Genomic DNA, 18,899 nt, shown 5'->3' with positions numbered 1-18,899 from the left:
CCAAGTCTGATTTTACTGGTTTCATCAGTGCAGTGAGAGATTTATCAGTCGTTATTTTTGATAAGGTGATACTGTGTGTTAAATGGTAGCAAAAACTCCTGATAGTGTGTGTATCGTAATATAATTACACTTAAACATGTCACTAAATACATGACATTTCAAGAAAATTCATGTTTAGATAATTCTGATATTCTTACTAATCCACAAACATCTGGATAAAGATGTATATTCAGTACTAGTCATTGGCTTTGACCATTGACCAAGGAAACATATGTCGTGAACAACGTGGCCACTATAATGTGGTAACAATGGTAATTTTTTTCAAATGGCAATGCTACAGATCAGCTTGTCACCACAACAAGGTTTTTGCTACCACATTTGTTGGCTTCACAACTCACAACCAAATGGTAAAAATTTACACCAAAAGGTGGCATCACAACAGCGACTAAAAGTATGTTGCTGGTCAAAGCCAAAACTATAATTGAATATTCCCCTTTACCCAAACATCTTAATTGGAACTCAAACAAAGCTGTGTAGAGTGCTCACATTAGTGAACTTCATGATGTTATTGAGAGCATGGTGCAAAATTGGGATGCCAAATCCTGAAATATTTTCCATATAGCACCGTATCCCTATGTGAGTCTTGTGTTTTTCAGTCTTAACACTATAATTTTAGGTCCTCAGGTCACCTAGAAGAAGATAGCACAAGATAGTATGTAAAACTAGGAGGTTTTTTCATTCCTTTCATACACACTGCAGTGATTATCATGGGCATTTGTGTATTGTTGTAACACTACCCATAAACTATAATTAAAATATTCCTTTCATTTATCCATGGTCTCCTTTTTCTTTGCATGCACTTCATATGTAATAATGTCTGTCTTCCAACAAAAAATATCTATTGACGATTCACTACTCATTAAAAATATTAAAATGAATTCTGCAGCAAATTATCAATACATTCATGATATATAATTGTAGACAGCCTGTTAATTCATACTTTGTGTACATAACACAGTACTCCTTCTACCATCCCCATCAGAAAAAATTAAGTTATTTTCTCGTATTGTCTGGAGGAATTTCAAAATTGTAAAGCAAAATCAAAATTTTGAGGTCAAGAACAGATAAAGCAATTTTTTTTCCCCCTTCACAAAAGTGTTTTGCCTACGGTGGATGCTCTTCACTAAAATTATTGAAACCCTGGCACCTCTGTGTGTCAGATGTGTCAAAATTATATTTGTGCAGCAGTTATGTAATTTCATTTACCAGATATTGTTCTGTGTGGATAGTGAAGAGAAATTGAGTGATAATAGAAGTTGATCTGTCATCGCTAGTCCAGAGCTGAAGTTCTGTGCTTTTTATATTGTCCAGTTATAAACATAAACTAATATAAATGTTCTTTGTGTTTTTCAATGGGTGTAATATATTTAAAGAATCTAATCTAAATGTCCGTTTTTGTGTTTTTCAACAGGTGTAATATATTTAAAGAATCTTGTCACACAGAATTGGGCAGACCGAGAAGTAGAACCCGGACAGCCATTACCATTTAGCATACATGAACAGGATAGAGCCATGATCAGGGATGCCATAGTTGATGCTGTGGTTCATGCACCAGACATCATAAGGTTTGCACTTAAATAAGTTTTGAGTTTACTAATGCAGTACTGAACTGCTTCTGTTTTTCTTTTACTGGAAGATTGGCTACAATCTTTTGTTTTTTAGTGTGAATTGGAAATTAGTCAGATGTAGCTGTCATCTTGACTCAATTCATCTGTGAAAATGGAACAAATAGTAGTGTAAACGTTGAAGTAGAAAGGAAGAAGAATCATCCCTCTGTCCCTCCCACCCTCCTTGGCTGCCCTCTCCCTTCTCCCACTTCCACCACCTCTTGTGAACCACTCATGTTGTTAATGTGGCAGGTGCCGATCAGTATATAATCTTGCTGTCAGTAAGCCAAATTTGGTGACATTTCAGTCTCTGGACGTAAGTAAAGTTGAGAGTAGTGTTAGCGTATGTATGCACCAAAGACTGATCAGACATTTTGAAATATATATGACATTGCAGTGCCTGTGTTGTTCACAAATATGGTGCAAAGTTCCTTCAGACATACATGCATGTCTGAAGCAACAGGCACTGCTGCGATTACAGCCATCATGAAATACATTGAACATATTCGCAGTTGTGAATATGGGCAACCATCAGCTGTAGAAATGGAATGACGACAATCAAAATTTGTGCTTGACGGGGACTCAGACCCAGATTTTGTGCTTCATTTGGCTACCTGAGCACGTCTCGAGTCCAGGCCCAAACTTCCATAAGGCACCAACCATTGTCTCTACATCATGTACGAGGTGTGGCTAGAAAAAAACCGGACTAGTACTGGTGAAACAATAAAACGAATGCAATAAGGCTGAAAGTCGCGTGGCCTGTCACGTGACTCTCGCTCCGCCTACTGCTCGAGTTTCATCTGCCTCCTGCACTCAGTCTGCCCGTGGTGTCTGTTTTAAGTAGTTGACGTTTTGTCTGTGCATCGGAAAATGTTGAGTGTACAGAAAGAACAGCGTGTTAACACCAAATTTTGTTTCAAACTAGGAAAATCTGCAAGTGAAACGTTTGTAATGTTACAACAAGTGTACGGCGATGATTGTTTATCGTGAACACAAGTGTTTGAGTGGTTTAAACGATTTAAAGATGGCCGCGAAGACACCAGTGATGACACTCGCACTGGCAGACCATTGTCAGCAAAAACTGATGCAAACATTGAAAAAATCGGTAAACTTGTTCAACAAGATCGCCGTTTAACAATCAGAGCAGTGTCTGAGTTAACAGGAGTTGACAAGGAAACTGTCGAACAAGTTTACCGATTTTTTTCAATGTTTGCATCAGTTTTTGCTGACAATGGTCTGCCAGTGCGAGTGTCTTCGCGGCCATCTTTAAATCGTTTAAACCACTCAAACACTTGTGTTCGCGATAAACAATCATCGCCGTACACTTGTTGTAACATTACAAACGTTTCACTTGCAGATTTTCCTAGTTTGAAACAAAATTTGATGTTAACACGCTGTTCTTTCTGTACACTCAACATTTTCCGACGCACAGACAAAAGTCAACTACTTAAAACAGACGCCAGGGGAAGACTGAGTGCAGGAGGCAGATGAAACTTGAGCAGTAGGCGGAGCGAGAGTCACGTGACAGGCCACGCGACTTTCAGCCTTATTGCATTCGTTTTATTGTTTCACCAGTACTAGTCCGGTTTTTTTCTAGCCACACCTCGTACTTGTACATCCATTATGTACAGTTCCGTACAGGGGAGACATTTTACTTGATAGTTGCTCGCCTGGTGTCGGCAGTGCATGCGTGCCCAAAGAAACAGGCACATGGTTAACAACATGTGGAAGTATGGGTCTGGCCATGAGTCATGGTCATATAGCCGAATGGTAAGGAAACTGCTAGCGATAAGTAGGAAATCTGGGTTTGAGTTCTGGTCCAGCACAAATTTTGATTGTCGTCATTCCATTTATACAGCTGATGGTTGCCCATATTCACAACTGTGAATATGTTTAATGTATTTTGAGTATATTTTGTTCAGCTATTATTGGACACAGCAGTATGTGTTTCTTGAACTCTTACACAGGTACCATTGGCTTTGGCAAGTTGCATTTCCCCCATCTCCTCCTCCCACCCCCGCCCCAAACATTTCCATGCTTGAAATTGATTGAGTGCCCTGTTATGAATATCCCATTTTGGTTTGTCTTTTGAGTAAAAAGGGAATTCAGCAGTTTGTGAATTACAGTTAACACCTGGCATTATGTAATTTGGAAATTCTTAAACATACAACTATTGAAGGTAATGCCACTTACCTGAATTTTAGCCATTGAAAGGTACACTGTATTATCAAAAGTATCCAGACACGTGGCTGAAAATGACTTTAAAGTTCATGGCACTTCCATCAGTAATGCTGGAATTCAGTTGTGGTGTTGGCCCACCCTTAGCCTTGATGACAGCTTTCACTCTCGTAGGCATACATTCTATCAGGTGCCGGAATCTTTGTTGGCAATGGCAGTCCATTCTTCATAGAGTGCTGACTGAGGAGAGGTATCGATGTTGGTCGGTGAGGCCTGGCACGAAGTTGGCATTCCAAAACACCCCAAAGGTTTTCTACAGGATTCAGGTGAGGACTCTGTGCAGGCCAGTCCATTACAGGGATGTTATTGTTGTGTAACCACTCCACCACAGGCCATGCATTATGAACAGGTGCTTGATCGTGTTGAAAGATGCAATCACCATCCCCGAATTGCTCTTCAACAGTGAAAAACACGACCACACCATAACACCACTGCCTCCGAATTTTACTGTTGGCACTACACACGCTTGCAGATGGCGTTCACTGGGCATTTGCCATACCCTCATTCTGCCATCGAGTCGCCACATTGTGTACTGTGATTCATCACGTTTTTCCACTGTTCAATCGTCCAATGTTCATGCTCCTTACACCAAGCAAGGCATTGTTTGGTATTTACTGGCACGATGTGTGGCTTATGACCAGCTGCTTGACCATGAAATCAGTTTTCTCACCTCCCGCCTAACTGTCATAGTACTTGCAGTGGATCCTGATGCGGTTTGGAATTCCTGTCTGATGGTCTGGATAGATGTCTGCCTATTAGTCATTACGACCCTCTTCAACTGTCGGCGGTCTCTGTCTGTCAAAAGACGAGGTCGGCCTTCACGCGCTTTTGCTGTACTTGTGTCTTCACATTTCCACTTTGCTATCACATCAAAAACTGTGGACCTTGGGATGTTTAGGAGTGTGGAAATCTCGCATACAGACATATGACACAAGTGACATCCAATCACCTGACCAGGTTCGAAGTCCGTGAGTTCCGCCACATTCTGCTCTCACAGTGTCTTAATGACTACTGAGGTCGCTAATACTGAGTACTTGGCAGCACAATGCATCTAATATGAAAAACATAATTAAAGCTTGTGCCCATTAAGGCCGTTGTCAGCAACACACACACACACACACACACACACACACACACACACACACACACACACACACACACACGCGCGCGCGCAACTTGCACATATGTCTGCAGTCTCAGATAACTGAAACCACACTGCGAGCAGCAGCACCAGTGCATGATGATGGGAGTGGGGTAAGGAGGAGGCTGGGGTGGGGAGGAGGAGGGATAGTATGGTGGGGGTGGCAGACAGTGAAGTGCTGTAGTTTAGACTGAGGGCAGGAGAGAAGGTGGGGAGGGGGAGGAAGTAGCAGAAAGGGAAGTTTCTCTTCTTTCTGTTACTTCCCCTCCCCACCCCATCGTCTCTCCTGCCCTCCATCTAAACTGCAGCACTTCACTGTCTACCACCCCCACCCAGTTGCCACTCCCATCATGCACTGGTGCTACTGCTCGCAGTGTGGTTTCAGTTATCTGAGACTGCAGACATGTGTGCAAGTTGCGTTTGCACGTGTGTGTGTGTGTGTGTGTGTGTGTGTGTGTGTGTGTGTTTTGCTGGCAAAAGCCTTAATGGCCGAAAGCTATAGTTGTGTGAATCTTTTTGCTGTGCCTATCACGACTCAGCATCTCCGCTATATGGTGAGTAGCAACTTTCCTTCTCTAATGTTGTTACATTCCATCCTGGATTTTCCATTGTTTGATAATATGAGAAACGTATGTTTTTGGGGGTGGCTCGATACTTTCGATCACATAGTGTAGGTATCTTATATAGTACTCTGATCCACAATCGCAATCATTGGGCTATTTAAAAAAAAAGTTAAGCATTTCAGAAACACTCAAAATTATCGGCATCATGTACTGTGACACACTAGAACTACATTCATTGTCACATTTGCACGGTTTGCAACAGATAACATATCCCGATAGCGAGTACACCGTATTTCTTGTGATTGAACATATGACAGTGTTTTTTTAGAACTTGAGAGGAAATAAAACTTTCGGTTAGATTTTTTTATAATTTTTATGCTACTTTGTGGCTGATGAATGAATATTTTTTTCTCATCCTCAAAACGTATTTTTGTTTTGTAAATAAGTAGTGCTGAATTATCTGCTGACTTGCACTCGAAACAAGACCCTCACCTTTTTAGGGGAATTGAGAGATACGCAAGAACAAATTGTAACCCAAAAGAAAAAAAAATGTGACTCTTTAACTTTAAACCTGACAGTAAGCTTCAGAGTACTGCACACTCCATTGCAGAGTGTAAGTTTCCAAACATATGGTTTAAATTAAATTAATAATAGTCATCCTCACACAGTTTCATTAACTACCAGATTTTTATAAAATGTATTGGCTAGTGCGTGTTAGTCTATGAGAAAGAAGCAAATACTCTGTGTTCTGAATATTAGCTACCTAAATTTGTTTTGCCATTAATATTTCCATATTGCTTCCCATTTTGAATTCTTGCTATTTTTCAGAGTACAGTTAGCTGTTTGTGTGAGTAATATTGTAAAACATGACTTTCCTGGAAGGTGGACACAAATAGTTGACAAAATCAGTATATATCTTCAAAATCCTGATGCATCTGGTTGGTCTGGAGCCCTTCTCTGCTTGTATCAGTTGGTGAAAATTTTTGAGTAAGTTATTTCCTTAAGTAAGTGATAAGAAAATATGATGTTCTAACAATTGTTGCATGTTAATACTAATAAATATGGCCTATTACATTCCACAGGTATAAGAAACGTGAAGAAAGAGGCCCTTTAAATGAAGCAATGAACTTGTTATTCCCAATGATCTACCAGTTGTGTGTACGATTACTTCCTGATCAATCAGAACAGTCTGTATTACTGCAAAAACAGATTCTTAAGATATATTTTGCATTGACTCAGGTTTGTACACAGACTAATTTACATATAAGTGTATAAGTATATATCAGTATAAGTATATATCAGTGAGAATTCTGATGAGTGGTAGTACATATTCTATGTGGTTCTTAAAAATACACTGAAATTTTTTGTTTCAGTACTCTCTTCCATTGGAACTGATTTCTCGGGAAGTGTTCTCACAGTGGATGGAAATTTGTCGAGCTGTTGTCGATAGACCTGTACCAGAACAAACAAATGCTGTTGATGAAGATGATAGAGTTGACTTACCGTGGTGGAAGGCAAAGAAATGGGCGCTGCATATACTGCACAGGATGTTTGAGAGGTGAGACATCATTAATGCAATAAAGTTCTTGCTCATATTGGCTAGTTATCAGTGAAGTTATTCTATGTTCCAGCTTTCATTTTCTGTTCTTAAGTTGTGTATGTGTGTGAAAGTGGACGAATATCGGGGACTGGTCTCCTCACAAAAATTTATGTTGAAGGGTGAATTGACAGTTCTAATGTACAAATCGTATTTGCTAGATGACTATATAAAAATTAATACATGGAAAAGTATTGGTCTGCATGCAAGACTGTCATGATCGTCCACTTAACAACAGGTATAAGGTTGTGCCTGCTAGAAATTTAAATGAAGTTAGAATGGCCTTTTCTTATCTGATATAAATGGTCTGTAAATACACTTGGGAAATAACATTTTCACTTGAATCGATTTATTACATTGACCTTCATTACTAATGAGCCACTTGCTCTTTATTCAGATTCATAGCTGCCCGAACTGTTTGTATAATTACAGAAAGGATAGATTGCTACTCACCTTAAAGAGGACACGTTGAACAGGAGACTGGCACAACGGAACGACTGTTACACATTAACCTTTCGATCAAAGCCCTCATCGGAAAAGAAAACATACACATTCACACAAGCAAGCACACCTCACATACAATTGCTATCTCTGGTTGCTTAGGCTTGACAAACTGAAATACGTCAAACGGCAGCAACTATTCTGGAGCAGGAAATGGGAAGAGAGATCAGGGTACGGATGGGGGAAGATGAAACAGTGCTGCCCGCAGAGTGTACTGGGACTACAGATGCAGACAAGAAATAAAATTTTCAGTTACAGATGTGTTATATAATTTTTAGGCTACTGTCTGGCTGAGTAATGAATGATTTTTTCCTCGTCAAAACATATTTATATTTTGTAAATAAGTAATGTTAAATTGTCTGCTACCTCCCACTACCTGGTGCAGTGTTAAGAGGCTGAAGGAAAGACAAGGAAGGGGGAAAAATGGAGTGGAAAGGAGAGCAGCAGACAAAAGGAAAAGATCAATGGGTACATTGGCAGAGAGGAGTGCGCACTGAGGGTTTGGGGGACACGATTTCAGAACTTGGGTGTGTTACTTTACTCAACACGGTTCTTGTGTTGTCGACTTTGTTGCAAAGAAACCACTTTTGTGAAATTTTACAAGTTCCTAACCAGGAGAGAGTTATTTACCTGTGTTCTTTGGTAGTTTAGTTTTTGAATTTCTGTGTGTTATTCTAATTTACTAGACACAGTTCTTGCATTTTTGTTAGTGTGTAGTGTAGTTTTCCATCACCTTTAGTACGAATGGGGACTGTAATTATTTTGTGTGGATTCGAGCTGAGTTGATGACATTTTGCTCTCTGCTCCAGTCTGTTTTGGCTTCGGTTACACAGTTTGAGGCTGCAGTGGGTGGGTAAACTGTTATGGACCAGCTGTGGGGATCCAGTGAACATCCAATTTGACCCACGAGTCTGCTGATCGGTTCGTACCAGTGTCTAGCCCAGTAACTGCTCACATTGAGGTTGACCCATCACCCGTGGTAGAGTGGGAGGTTGCCTTGGGGTGTGGGTGGGATGCGAATTTATGGCCCCTACAGTTCGTCTGACTATCAGGTTCCAGGTGCTGCCTGTGGCTGACAGTCCTTCAGCGAGATGGTCATTTGTCCTGTTTCAGAGGAAACATCTCAGCCTGCAAGATGTGGACAGTCACAGAGGGTGGTACTATTGATAGTTCAGAGCTCCAGTGTTAATGCGAATTATGGGGCCCCTTGGAAGACGGCTGCCAAAAAGGGGAAGAGGGCCACTGTGCACTCTGTGCCTACTGGGTGGAGTCAGACTGCAGGTGGTGGCTCAAGTCAGTACGGATGATGTTTCACTTTGTATATTGGAAGAAATTCTCTTTAGTTTCGAGTGGCTGTCTGAATTGCAAAATGCTGCCAGTCATGCGTTTGAGATGAAAGCAGAGCTCACCACATGCAGTATAGTGGTCAGGACCTTTGGTACAGAGTCGAGTGAGAATGTAAATCAGAGGCTCGGGCGGTTCTGCGATCATGTAGGCTGCAGGTTTCTAGATTTGCACCATAGGGTGGCGGGGTTTTGGGTTTCGCTAAATAGGTCAGGAATACATTAAATGCAGGAGGTGTCTACATGGGTAGCAGGAGCTGTGTGCTGTGGACTGGGCAATTTTTAGGTTAGAGGATCTCAGGGAAACACTTAGGGTTTCAGTCTCAAAGGGTGCAGGTTGAACACTGGAAGAACATGGATCTAGGAACCATCAGTATAACAGAGGTAAATTGTTGTCGCTTTGTTAGGAAAGTACCAGAGCTGCTAATAGAAGGCACTGATACTTGAATCATTTAGGCACTAGCTGGTTAAAGCTGGAGAAAAGTTCAGCCAAAATTTTTGTGAAGGATCTAACGGTGTTCCGAAAAAGGTTAGGTTAAATACAGTTAATGGTGGCGAATTTGTTGCTGCCAGAAGTAGTTTCTCTTGTAACAGGGTGTACATGCCCTGGGACAGCGAGGATATGTAGGAAAAAAATGGAAATTTTTTCGACCGGGGAAAACCCTGGAACTTCTTTTTTTTAGAATTCTGGGAGTTTTTCATTGTTTCAGTTTTGAGTTAAATTTTTGACTAGTAATAACAAGAAATTTTAGTTTAGTTTGCTACTGCGGAATAATATTGCAGCAACAAAACATAAATGAGAGAACAACACCCATATAAACTTAATTAGCAAAGAATATGTGCCATTTAGAACAAAAAAAGACAGTGTGAGAACAAATGTGTGCTGACACCAACGAGTGTCAAAGGTTTTAGGACGAAGATTGTGCAATGCTTCATAACAACAAACTGTTCATGATGTGCATGGTGTCACAACTGTTTAAATTATATAGGTTTGTTGGAGAAGTTGCCAGCATGCTCACGTCCATGCACACAGCTGAAGTCGTGTGGAAGAGCAGTGCGTTACCCTGTTTCTAGCTACTTGAAGTGTGACTGTTAGTGAAGTATAAGCAGTAGCTGCAAGCAGCCAGATTCGTGCATTCGCAGAGCAGTCAGAGCTGTAATGGGGAGTAGTCTCCATGTGACTCGCATTTACGTTTCATTATCGTGTCAAATGAATATGTTATTAGTTTCAGTTGTCTGATTTTATTTTATTTCCACATTGTTTGCAATAAAGCATTAATCACTTTGTAGAACAATGAAGTTATTCTTGTCAGTTTGCTAAAGAAATTTGGTTTTATTGATATTTTCTGCACAGGCAGTGATTTTATTTGAAATAAAGTTCCATTCTACACTGTTGGCTATAGTTTCAGCTGTTCACTGAGTTCATTGTGCCATAATAAAGAACCAAACATGAGATAATACAGTAATGCTACTGCAAGAAAATTGGCTTCTTTAAAACCACACTGAAAAGCTTTAGCAGAATTTTACACATCTTCCTTATGTGAAAGACAATGTTTCTCGACCGCAAGACATGTTTCAATATTTGTCTGGTACCTCCTAGCCTTGGCATTATTTCTTAATTTGTCTTGTTTACATCTTAAATTTACAGAAAGCCATTCTTCAGTAAATTATAGACGGTCAGCACACTGTATTTTATCATTGTAACTTCCAACAAGGTGTTATATTTACTCCCAATTTCCCAATTATAAAATTTCATGGTTTCACGGGTAATCTTGTTAATTTTTATACAGTTTGGAAAATTCATGAGAAGCTTATTGTTCTTAGTTCTGGTGTGGCCTATACAAAGACTGTGCCCCCCTCCCCCCAATAAATTTATATTCCTTCTTATTAGCTTTTTGTTGCAGTGCTCTGTAGATGTAAATTTGATAGGAAATGGTACATAACAGTATTGCAGAGTGCAAATAAAAAAAAACTATTAAAATCACCACATAACAAAATATTAGGGTACTTGGAGTTGTACAGTCCGGTGCTAAAGACTGCTTTTCTTATCTGGATAAGATATGATAAAACAGTTGTGCTAAGAACAATAACTCTGTATGTCCCCTCCAAATAACATGCCACACTGCTGCACATGGTCATGCAATGCTTCACTACACATGAAACTTCAAACAGAAATGCCATGAAAGGCATATGAGCAGAGCAGACACCAAGCAAGGGCTTCCTATGTCATCATTAGTGCACATACGCAGTAATGCCTATCTTCTGGCACTGCTGAAATGAACTATTTCTAACAGGTCATGGGAAAACTTTGCAAATAGTGGTTTGGAACAGTTACTTTCATAGTAAATTACCTTTTACGCAAGATGAATTGTGTTACATGTGACAATATGCAATGAATTTTGTAAATCACAAACTTTACACTTTAAGAACCAGCCAAGTAGAAAAATTTTGGTCCCAGAATACCAGACTTTTATAATGATTTAAAATTTTACTGGCAGATTTGTGTTTGATATAACTTAAAAGTGTAACACATGCAAAAAGACCAATATTATTTGTGAAAGCTTAGGTTTTCTGATAGCTATACTATATGTACAATCTCAGGCTAAGTTGGGTGACAGTCAGTATTGTCGATCAGGCAACACTGACGACTCACAATGCTGCACCTGTGCAGCAACTAGTGTTGACAACCTGCCCCCGCTGTAGTTCAGTTCAACATTGTGTGTGTTCCGTGTTAGACCTATTAGACGAAGTGCTTGTTTAGTGTGTTTGTTCTGAACTGAGAACAGGACACACAACAAGCAAAGAATCAATTTAAAGTTTTGTTTTAAGCTTGTCAATACACCGAAAGAAACACATGCAATGCTGGTATGTATTTATGGGCATCAAGCACTGTCCATGAAGTGTGTGTATGAGTGGTTTGCCCATTTTCGAGGAGGCTGGGAAAGTGTTTCTGACAATCCCTGTAGCAGGTGGCCAGCGACTGCTGTCAGTGACGAAAACATTGGGGAAGTGAGGACATTTAGCACGTGTGACCGTTGATTAACTGCGCACATAATAGTGGATGAACTGCAGATGAACCGTAAATCAGTGTCACAAATCCTTACCCAGCAGTTAGAGAAGAGGAAAACGTGTTGGCGTCTTTTGTCAGATCACTTGACTGCTGATCAGAGGTAGGCACGTTTAGAGGCTTAACAGGATTTTGTTGAAATGATGGATGTGACAACCAGTTTTTTGAACTGTATTGTCACTGAGGATGAAACATGGTGTCTCTGGTATGACTCTGAAACGAAACGGCAAAGCATGGAATGGCGTTCTCCACCATAACCTCGTCGGAAAAATCTCAGAGCCGAAAAATCGCGTATCAAAGCGATGAGCTTTTTCGATAGTCAAGGCATTATCCACAAGGAATTTCTACCTGAGGGAACGTTGAAATTTTGACCTGTTTCGTGCAATGTTTACACAGGGTAAGACCCCAGTACGCACAAGGCTCCTGGTTTTTTGTTCACGACAATACTCGTCCACACACAGCCTATATTGTCAAACAGTTCCAGGCAGAAAAGGGTGTGGTGCAACTTGAACATCCGCCATACTCGCTGGATCTCAAGTCGTCCAGGCTTCTTCCTATTCCCTTGACTCAAACTCACTTTCAAAGGAAAGAGATTTGATGATATTCCTGGCATCCAACAAAACGTGACATGGCTTTTGAACACCATTCTAAAGGAAGACTTCGTGCCAAGTTTCCAGGACATGTATGGCAGAGCTAAGCAGTGCATTGTTATGGGAGGTGACTATTTCCAAGGTCTGTAAGGTAACTGTAGTTCATAGTTTATCTACGTTAATGTTACAGGAGGTTGGGTGGCCGATAGAACACAGCTTTAGAAGTGGTGGGAAAGGATCTTCAGTAATATGTCCCTCATATCAGTGCACAATGATAGGTAGCCGAAACCCTCATGAAGGATGTGGTTCAGTTGTTCCAGTCCAGGATGATGACATGTGACAAGGAGGGTGTTCCTGGGTGGTGGTGGTGGTGGTGGTAGGATTTCTTTGGAGACCTTCAGCATACTGTGCAAGGGAACAGTTGTCACTGCAGATACTGTCCCCAGGTGGCTAGGCTGTATTGGAGGGATTTTTTGGTGTGGAAGGGATGTTAACTGTTAAAACACAGGTGTGGTTGGTGGGTTTACTGTGGTCAGAGGTGTAGATGGAGCCTTCAGAGACTAGGTGGTAAGCGTCCAGGAAGGTTTCTGCTAGGCTGAGGAGGACCACGTGTAGTGGATTGGAGAGAAGGTGTGGTTGTGAAGGAATTGGGATACGGTGTCCTAGCCCTGAGTCCAGATCATGAACATATTAATGAACTTGAATCAGATAAGGGGTTTGGGGCCCATGAAAAGGTTGGCATAGGAGGTCGCCATGTGGAAGCCCATGGCTGTGCTACAGATTTATTTGCATACCTTTCTCACAAACAAGTAATTGTGTGCTAGGATACAGGTAGTAAGATGTGTGAGGAATGAGACAGTGGCTTAGGAGTCTGAAAGACATTGTGAGAGGTAGTGTTCAAAAGGGACAAGACCATGAGCATGAGGGATGATGGTGTGTAGGGAAGTAGCATCAACAGTGATAAGTAGGGATCCAGGAGGTAAAGGGATGGGACTGCGTAGTGTCTGTGAAGGAAGTGGTTGGTATCTTTGATGTGGGAGGCTAGATTTAAGGCAATAGGTTGGAGGTGTTGGTCAGTGAGGGCCAAAATTCTTTCAGTGGGGCATCCAGGATTGTTCAGTTATTGGATTTCAGAAGGTGGTTGTGTGGGGTTTGATATGGTTGAAAGGGGGGGGGGGGGTGATAGATTCAGGGGAGAGGTTGTGGAAAGGGCCTAAGGCTTTAAGCAAGGATTGGATTAGTCTGGAAGAGTTCATAGGTGGAGTAGCCAGACAAGTGTGCGCAGCTCGTGATCTTGCGGTAGCTTTCTCGCTTCCCGCGCAAGAGGTTGTGGGTTCGATTTCTGGCAGGGTCAGAGATTTTCCCTGCCTCTAGATGACTGGGTGTTGTCGTCGTCGTCGTTGGCATCATCATCATCCATCCCCATTACAGTCAGAAGAAGGTAATGGCAAACCACCTCCACTAGGACCTTCCATAGTTGACGGTGCAGGTATCCTGCATCATCCCCTACGCTCCTTAGAGTATGGGACCTCATCATCATCAGTCAAACAAGTAGTGGATGCCTTCTGCCAGGTAGTCACTGCAATTCGTGATGACAGTGGTGGAACCTTTGTCTGCAGTTAGGATGATTAGGTCAGGGTATGTTTTGAGGCTGTGTATAGCTGTCCTCTCTTCTGCAGAAGGGGTGTGGGTCTTAGGGGGGGGGGGGGGGGGTAACCTGGTTAAGGATGGTGAGTTAAAGTTGGAAGTAAGGAATTCCTGGAAGGGCCCAGGGTGTGGTTATGTGGATGGAGGGAAGACCACAGTTAGAGGGTAGTATGAACTCAGAGAGATGTCATCCTTACAACACATTCTCTGCTCCAGAAATCATCCCGACCTCAACATACCATAACCAACTGTCCGCACACCATCCACCCAACAGTTTCCACCACCCTCATTGCGTACTGCTCTCTGTCGATGCACCCACCAATCTTTCCCCTTCTCTGGTCCTCTCCTTTCCACTCCCTTTTTTCCCTTCTCTCCATCCCCCACTGCCTCCCTACAGTGCACCAGGCAGCCTTGTCTGCCATTTCTGGTTCCAGCATGCTCCACCAGACAACACGATTTTCTTCCCCCCTCCCTTGCCCACATCTTCTGTCCCTCCCCTGTTCCACTGTGGGTTGTTGCTCCCAATCGACGTGTTGGTCTGTCTGTCCTGAGCAGCTAGAGATAGTGATCTCGCACGCACGCCCGTGTGTGAGAGAGAGATATCTGTTCTTGCTTGTGTGAATGTGGTTGTTTTTTTCTTTTCTTTTGAAGGCTTTGGCTGAAATCTTAATGTGTAACAGTCTTTTCATTGTGCCTGTCTGCAACTCAGCATGTCATCTTTGTGGTGAGTAATAATCTATCCTTTCCATAGTAGTTGCTGTTCCAACCTGGACTTTTCATTGTTCAAACTATTTGTACACTCCTGGAAATTGAAATAAGAACACCGTGAATTCATTGTCCCAGGAAGGGGAAACTTTATTGACACATTCCTGGGTTCAGATACATCACATGATCACAGGCAACAGAGCATGCACAATGTCGGCACTAGTACAGTGTATATCCACCTTTCGCAGCAATGCAGGCTGCTATTCTCCCATGGAGACGATCGTAGAGATGCTGGATGTAGTCCTGTGGAACGGCTTGCCATGCCATTTCCACCTGGCGCCTCAGTTGGACCAGCGTTCGTGCTGGACGTGCAGACCGCATGAGACGATGCTTCATCCAGTCCCAAACATGCTCAATGGGGGACAGATCCGGAGATCTTGCTGGCCAGGGTAGTTGACTTACACCTTCTAGAGCACGTTGGGTGGCACGGGATACATGCGGACGTGCATTGTCCTGTTGGAACAGCAAGTTCCCTTGCCGGTCTAGGAATGGTAGAACGATGGGTTCGATGACGGTTTGGATGTACCGTGCACTATTCAGTGTCCCCTCGACGATCACCAGTGGTGTACGGCCAGTGTAGGAGATCGCTCCCCACACCATGATGCCGGGTGTTGGCCCTGTGTGCCTCGGTCGTATGCAGTCCTGATTGTGGCGCTCACCTGCACGGCGCCAAACACGAATACGACCATCATTGGCACCAAGGCAGAAGCGACTCTCGTCGCTGAAGACGACACGTCTTCATTCGTCCCTCCATTCACGCCTGTCGCGACACCACTGGAGGCGGGCTGCACGATGTTGGGGCGTGAGCGGAAGCCGGCCTAACGGTGTGCGGGACCGTAGCCCAGCTTCATGGAGACAGTTGCGAATGGTCCTCGCCGATACCCCAGGAGCAACAGTGTCCCTAATTTGCTGGGAAGTGGCGGTGCGGTCCCTTACGGCACTGCGTAGGATCCTACGGTCTTGGCGTGCATCCGTGCGTCGCTGCGGTCCGGTCCCAGGTCGACGGGCACGTGCACCTTCCGCCGACCACTGGCGACAACATCGATGTACTGTGGAGACCTCACGCCCCACGTGTTGAGCAATTCGGCAGTACGTCCACCCGGCCTCCCGCATGCCCACTATACGCCCTCGCTCAAAGTCCGTCAACTGCACATACGGTTCACGTCCACGCTGTCGCGGCATGCTACCAGTGTTAAAGACTGCGATGGAGCTCCGTATGCCACGGCAAACTGGCTGACACTGACGGCGGCGGTGCACAAATGCTGCGCAGCTAGCGCCATTCGACGGCCAACACCGCGGTTCCTGGTGTGTCCGCTGTGCCGTGCGTGTGATCATTGCTTGTACAGCCCTCTCGCAGTGTCCGGAGCAAGTATGGTGGGTCTGACACACCGGTGTCAATGTGTTCTTTTTTCCATTTCCAGGAGTGTATGTGTGGCTTAAGTTTTCAGTGCCTCATGGATGATTCTACCACCATATGGCTTCCTCAGGATTGGCAACCATCAATGCACAGGCCAGTTTATGATTAAATACACTAGCTATTACTAAACTGAAATGTTAGCAACGTGGATTGTTCCACCAGAAACAGTGAGATCCACTAAATTACAGGCCCATATTATTAATGTTGATATGCACTAGGATTTTGGATCATATATTGTATTTGAACTTAATTAATTACCTCAAAGAGAATGGTCTATTGACACAGTCAACATGGATTTAGAAAAAATCATTCTTGTAAAACACAACTACCTCTTTACTCACAAGAAGTGTTGAGTGCTATTGACAAGGGATTTCAAATTGATTCTGTATTTCTAGATTTCGATACTGTACCACTCAAGTGACTAGCAGTGAAATTGGCTGCTTATGGAATATAGTCACTAGTTCCGTGACTGGATTCTTGATTTCCTGTCAGTGTGGGTCTTACATTGTTTAGAGATGATGCTGTTGTTTATCGACAAATAAAGTCATCAGAAGATCAAAACAAATTGAAAAATGATTTATAAAAGATATTTATATGGTGCAAATATGGTAATATAATGGTAAGACAGAGATTTAGGAACCAGGTTTTAAATTGTAAGACAGTTCCAGGGGCAGATGTGGACTCTGACCACAATCTATTGGTTATGAACTGTAGATTAAAGCTATAGAAACTGCAAAAAGGTGGGAATTTAAGGAGATGGGACCTGGATAAACTGACTAAACCAGAGGTTGTACAGAGTTTCAGGGAGAACATAAGGGAACAATTGAAAAGAATAGTGGAAAGAAATACAGTAGAAGAAGAATGGGTAGCTTTGAGGGATGAAGTGGTGAAGGCAGCAGAGGATCAAGTAGGTAAAAAGACGAGGGCTAGTAGAAATCCTTGGGTAACAGAAGAAATATTGAATATAATTGATGAAAGGAGAAAATATAAAAATGAAGTAAATGAAGCAGGCAAAAAGGAATACAAACGTCTCAAAAATGTGATCGACAGGAAGTGCAAAATGGCTAAGCAGGCATGGCTAGTGGACAAATGTAAGGATGTAGAGGCTTATCTCACTAGGGGTAAGATAGATACTGCCTGCAGGAAAATTAGAGAGACCTTCGGAGAAAAGAGAGCCACTTGTATGAGTATCAAGAGCTCAGATGGAAACCCAGTTCTAAGCAAAGAAGGGAAAGCAGAAAGGTGGAAGGGGTATATAGAGGGTCTATACAAGGGTGATATTCTTGAGGACAATATTATGGAAATGGAAGAGAATGTAGATGAAGATGAAATGGGAGATATGATACTGCGTGAAGAGTTTGACAGAGCACTGAAAGACCTGAGTCGCAACAAAGCTCCGGGAGTAGACAACATTCCATTAGAACTACTGACAGCCTTGGGAGAGCCAGTCCTGACAAAACTCTACCATCTGGTGAGCAAGATGTATGAGACAGGCAAAATACCCTCAGACTTCAAGAAGAATATAATAATTCCAATCCCAAAGAAAGCAGGTGTTCACAGATGCGAAAATTACCGAACTATCAGTTTAATAAGTCACGGCTGCAAAATACTAACGCGAATTCTTTACAGACGAATGGAAAAACTGGTAGAAGCCGACCTCGGGGAAGATAAGTTTGTATTCCGTAGAAATATTGGAACACGTGAGGCAATACTGACCCTACGACTTATCTTAGAAGCTAGATTAAGGAAAGGCAAACCTACGTTCCTAGCATTTGTAGACTTAGAGAAAGCTTTTGACAATGTTAACAGGAATACTCTCTTTCAAATTCTGAAGGTGGCAGGGGTAAAATACAGGGAACAAAAGGCTATTTACGATTTGTACAGAAACCAGATGGCAGTTACAAGAGTCAAGGGACATGAAAGGGAAACAGTGGTTGGGAAGGGAATGAGACAGGGTTGTAGTCTCTCCCCGATGTTATTCAATCTGTATAATGAGCAAGCAGTAAAGGAAACAAAAGAAAAATTTGGAGTAGGAATTAAAATCCATGGAGAAGAAATAAAAACTTTGAGGTTTGCCGATGACATTGTAATTCTGTCAGAGACTGCAAAGGACCTGGAAGAGCAGTTGAACGGAATGGACAGTGTCTTGAAAGGAGGATATACGATGAACATCAACAAAAGCAAAATGGGGATAATGGAATGTAGTCGAATTAAGTCGGGTGATGCTGCGGGTGTTAGATTAGGAAATGAGAAGCCTAAAGTAGTAAAGGAGTTTTGCTATTTGGGGAGCAAAATAACTGATGATGGTCGAAGTAGAGAGGATATAAAATGGAGACTGGCAATGGCAAGGAAAGCGTTTCTGA

At 42.4% G+C, this 18,899-nt stretch overlaps 1 protein-coding gene across 2 annotated transcripts in view; it reads left to right on the top strand.

Moving 5' to 3' along the window:
• The window catches only part of LOC126260904 (importin-7), a 194,762-nt gene that overhangs the window by 39,698 nt on the left and 136,165 nt on the right, over positions 1–18,899 (top strand). For both annotated transcript variants that reach the window (XM_049958362.1, XM_049958360.1), the window contains exons 3-6: positions 1,472–1,625; positions 6,438–6,596; positions 6,692–6,848; positions 6,983–7,167. In XM_049958362.1, the coding sequence (XP_049814319.1) occupies positions 1,472–1,625; positions 6,438–6,596; positions 6,692–6,848; positions 6,983–7,167 (655 nt within the window). The remainder of the gene's footprint in view (positions 1–1,471; positions 1,626–6,437; positions 6,597–6,691; positions 6,849–6,982; positions 7,168–18,899) is intronic.

Source organism: Schistocerca nitens, chromosome 5 (assembly GCF_023898315.1).
Source record: "Schistocerca nitens isolate TAMUIC-IGC-003100 chromosome 5, iqSchNite1.1, whole genome shotgun sequence".
Taxonomy (NCBI): Eukaryota; Metazoa; Arthropoda; class Insecta; order Orthoptera; family Acrididae; genus Schistocerca; species Schistocerca nitens.
The sequence above is the reverse complement of the archived record's forward strand: the minus strand, read 5'-3'. Positions and strand labels throughout refer to the sequence as shown.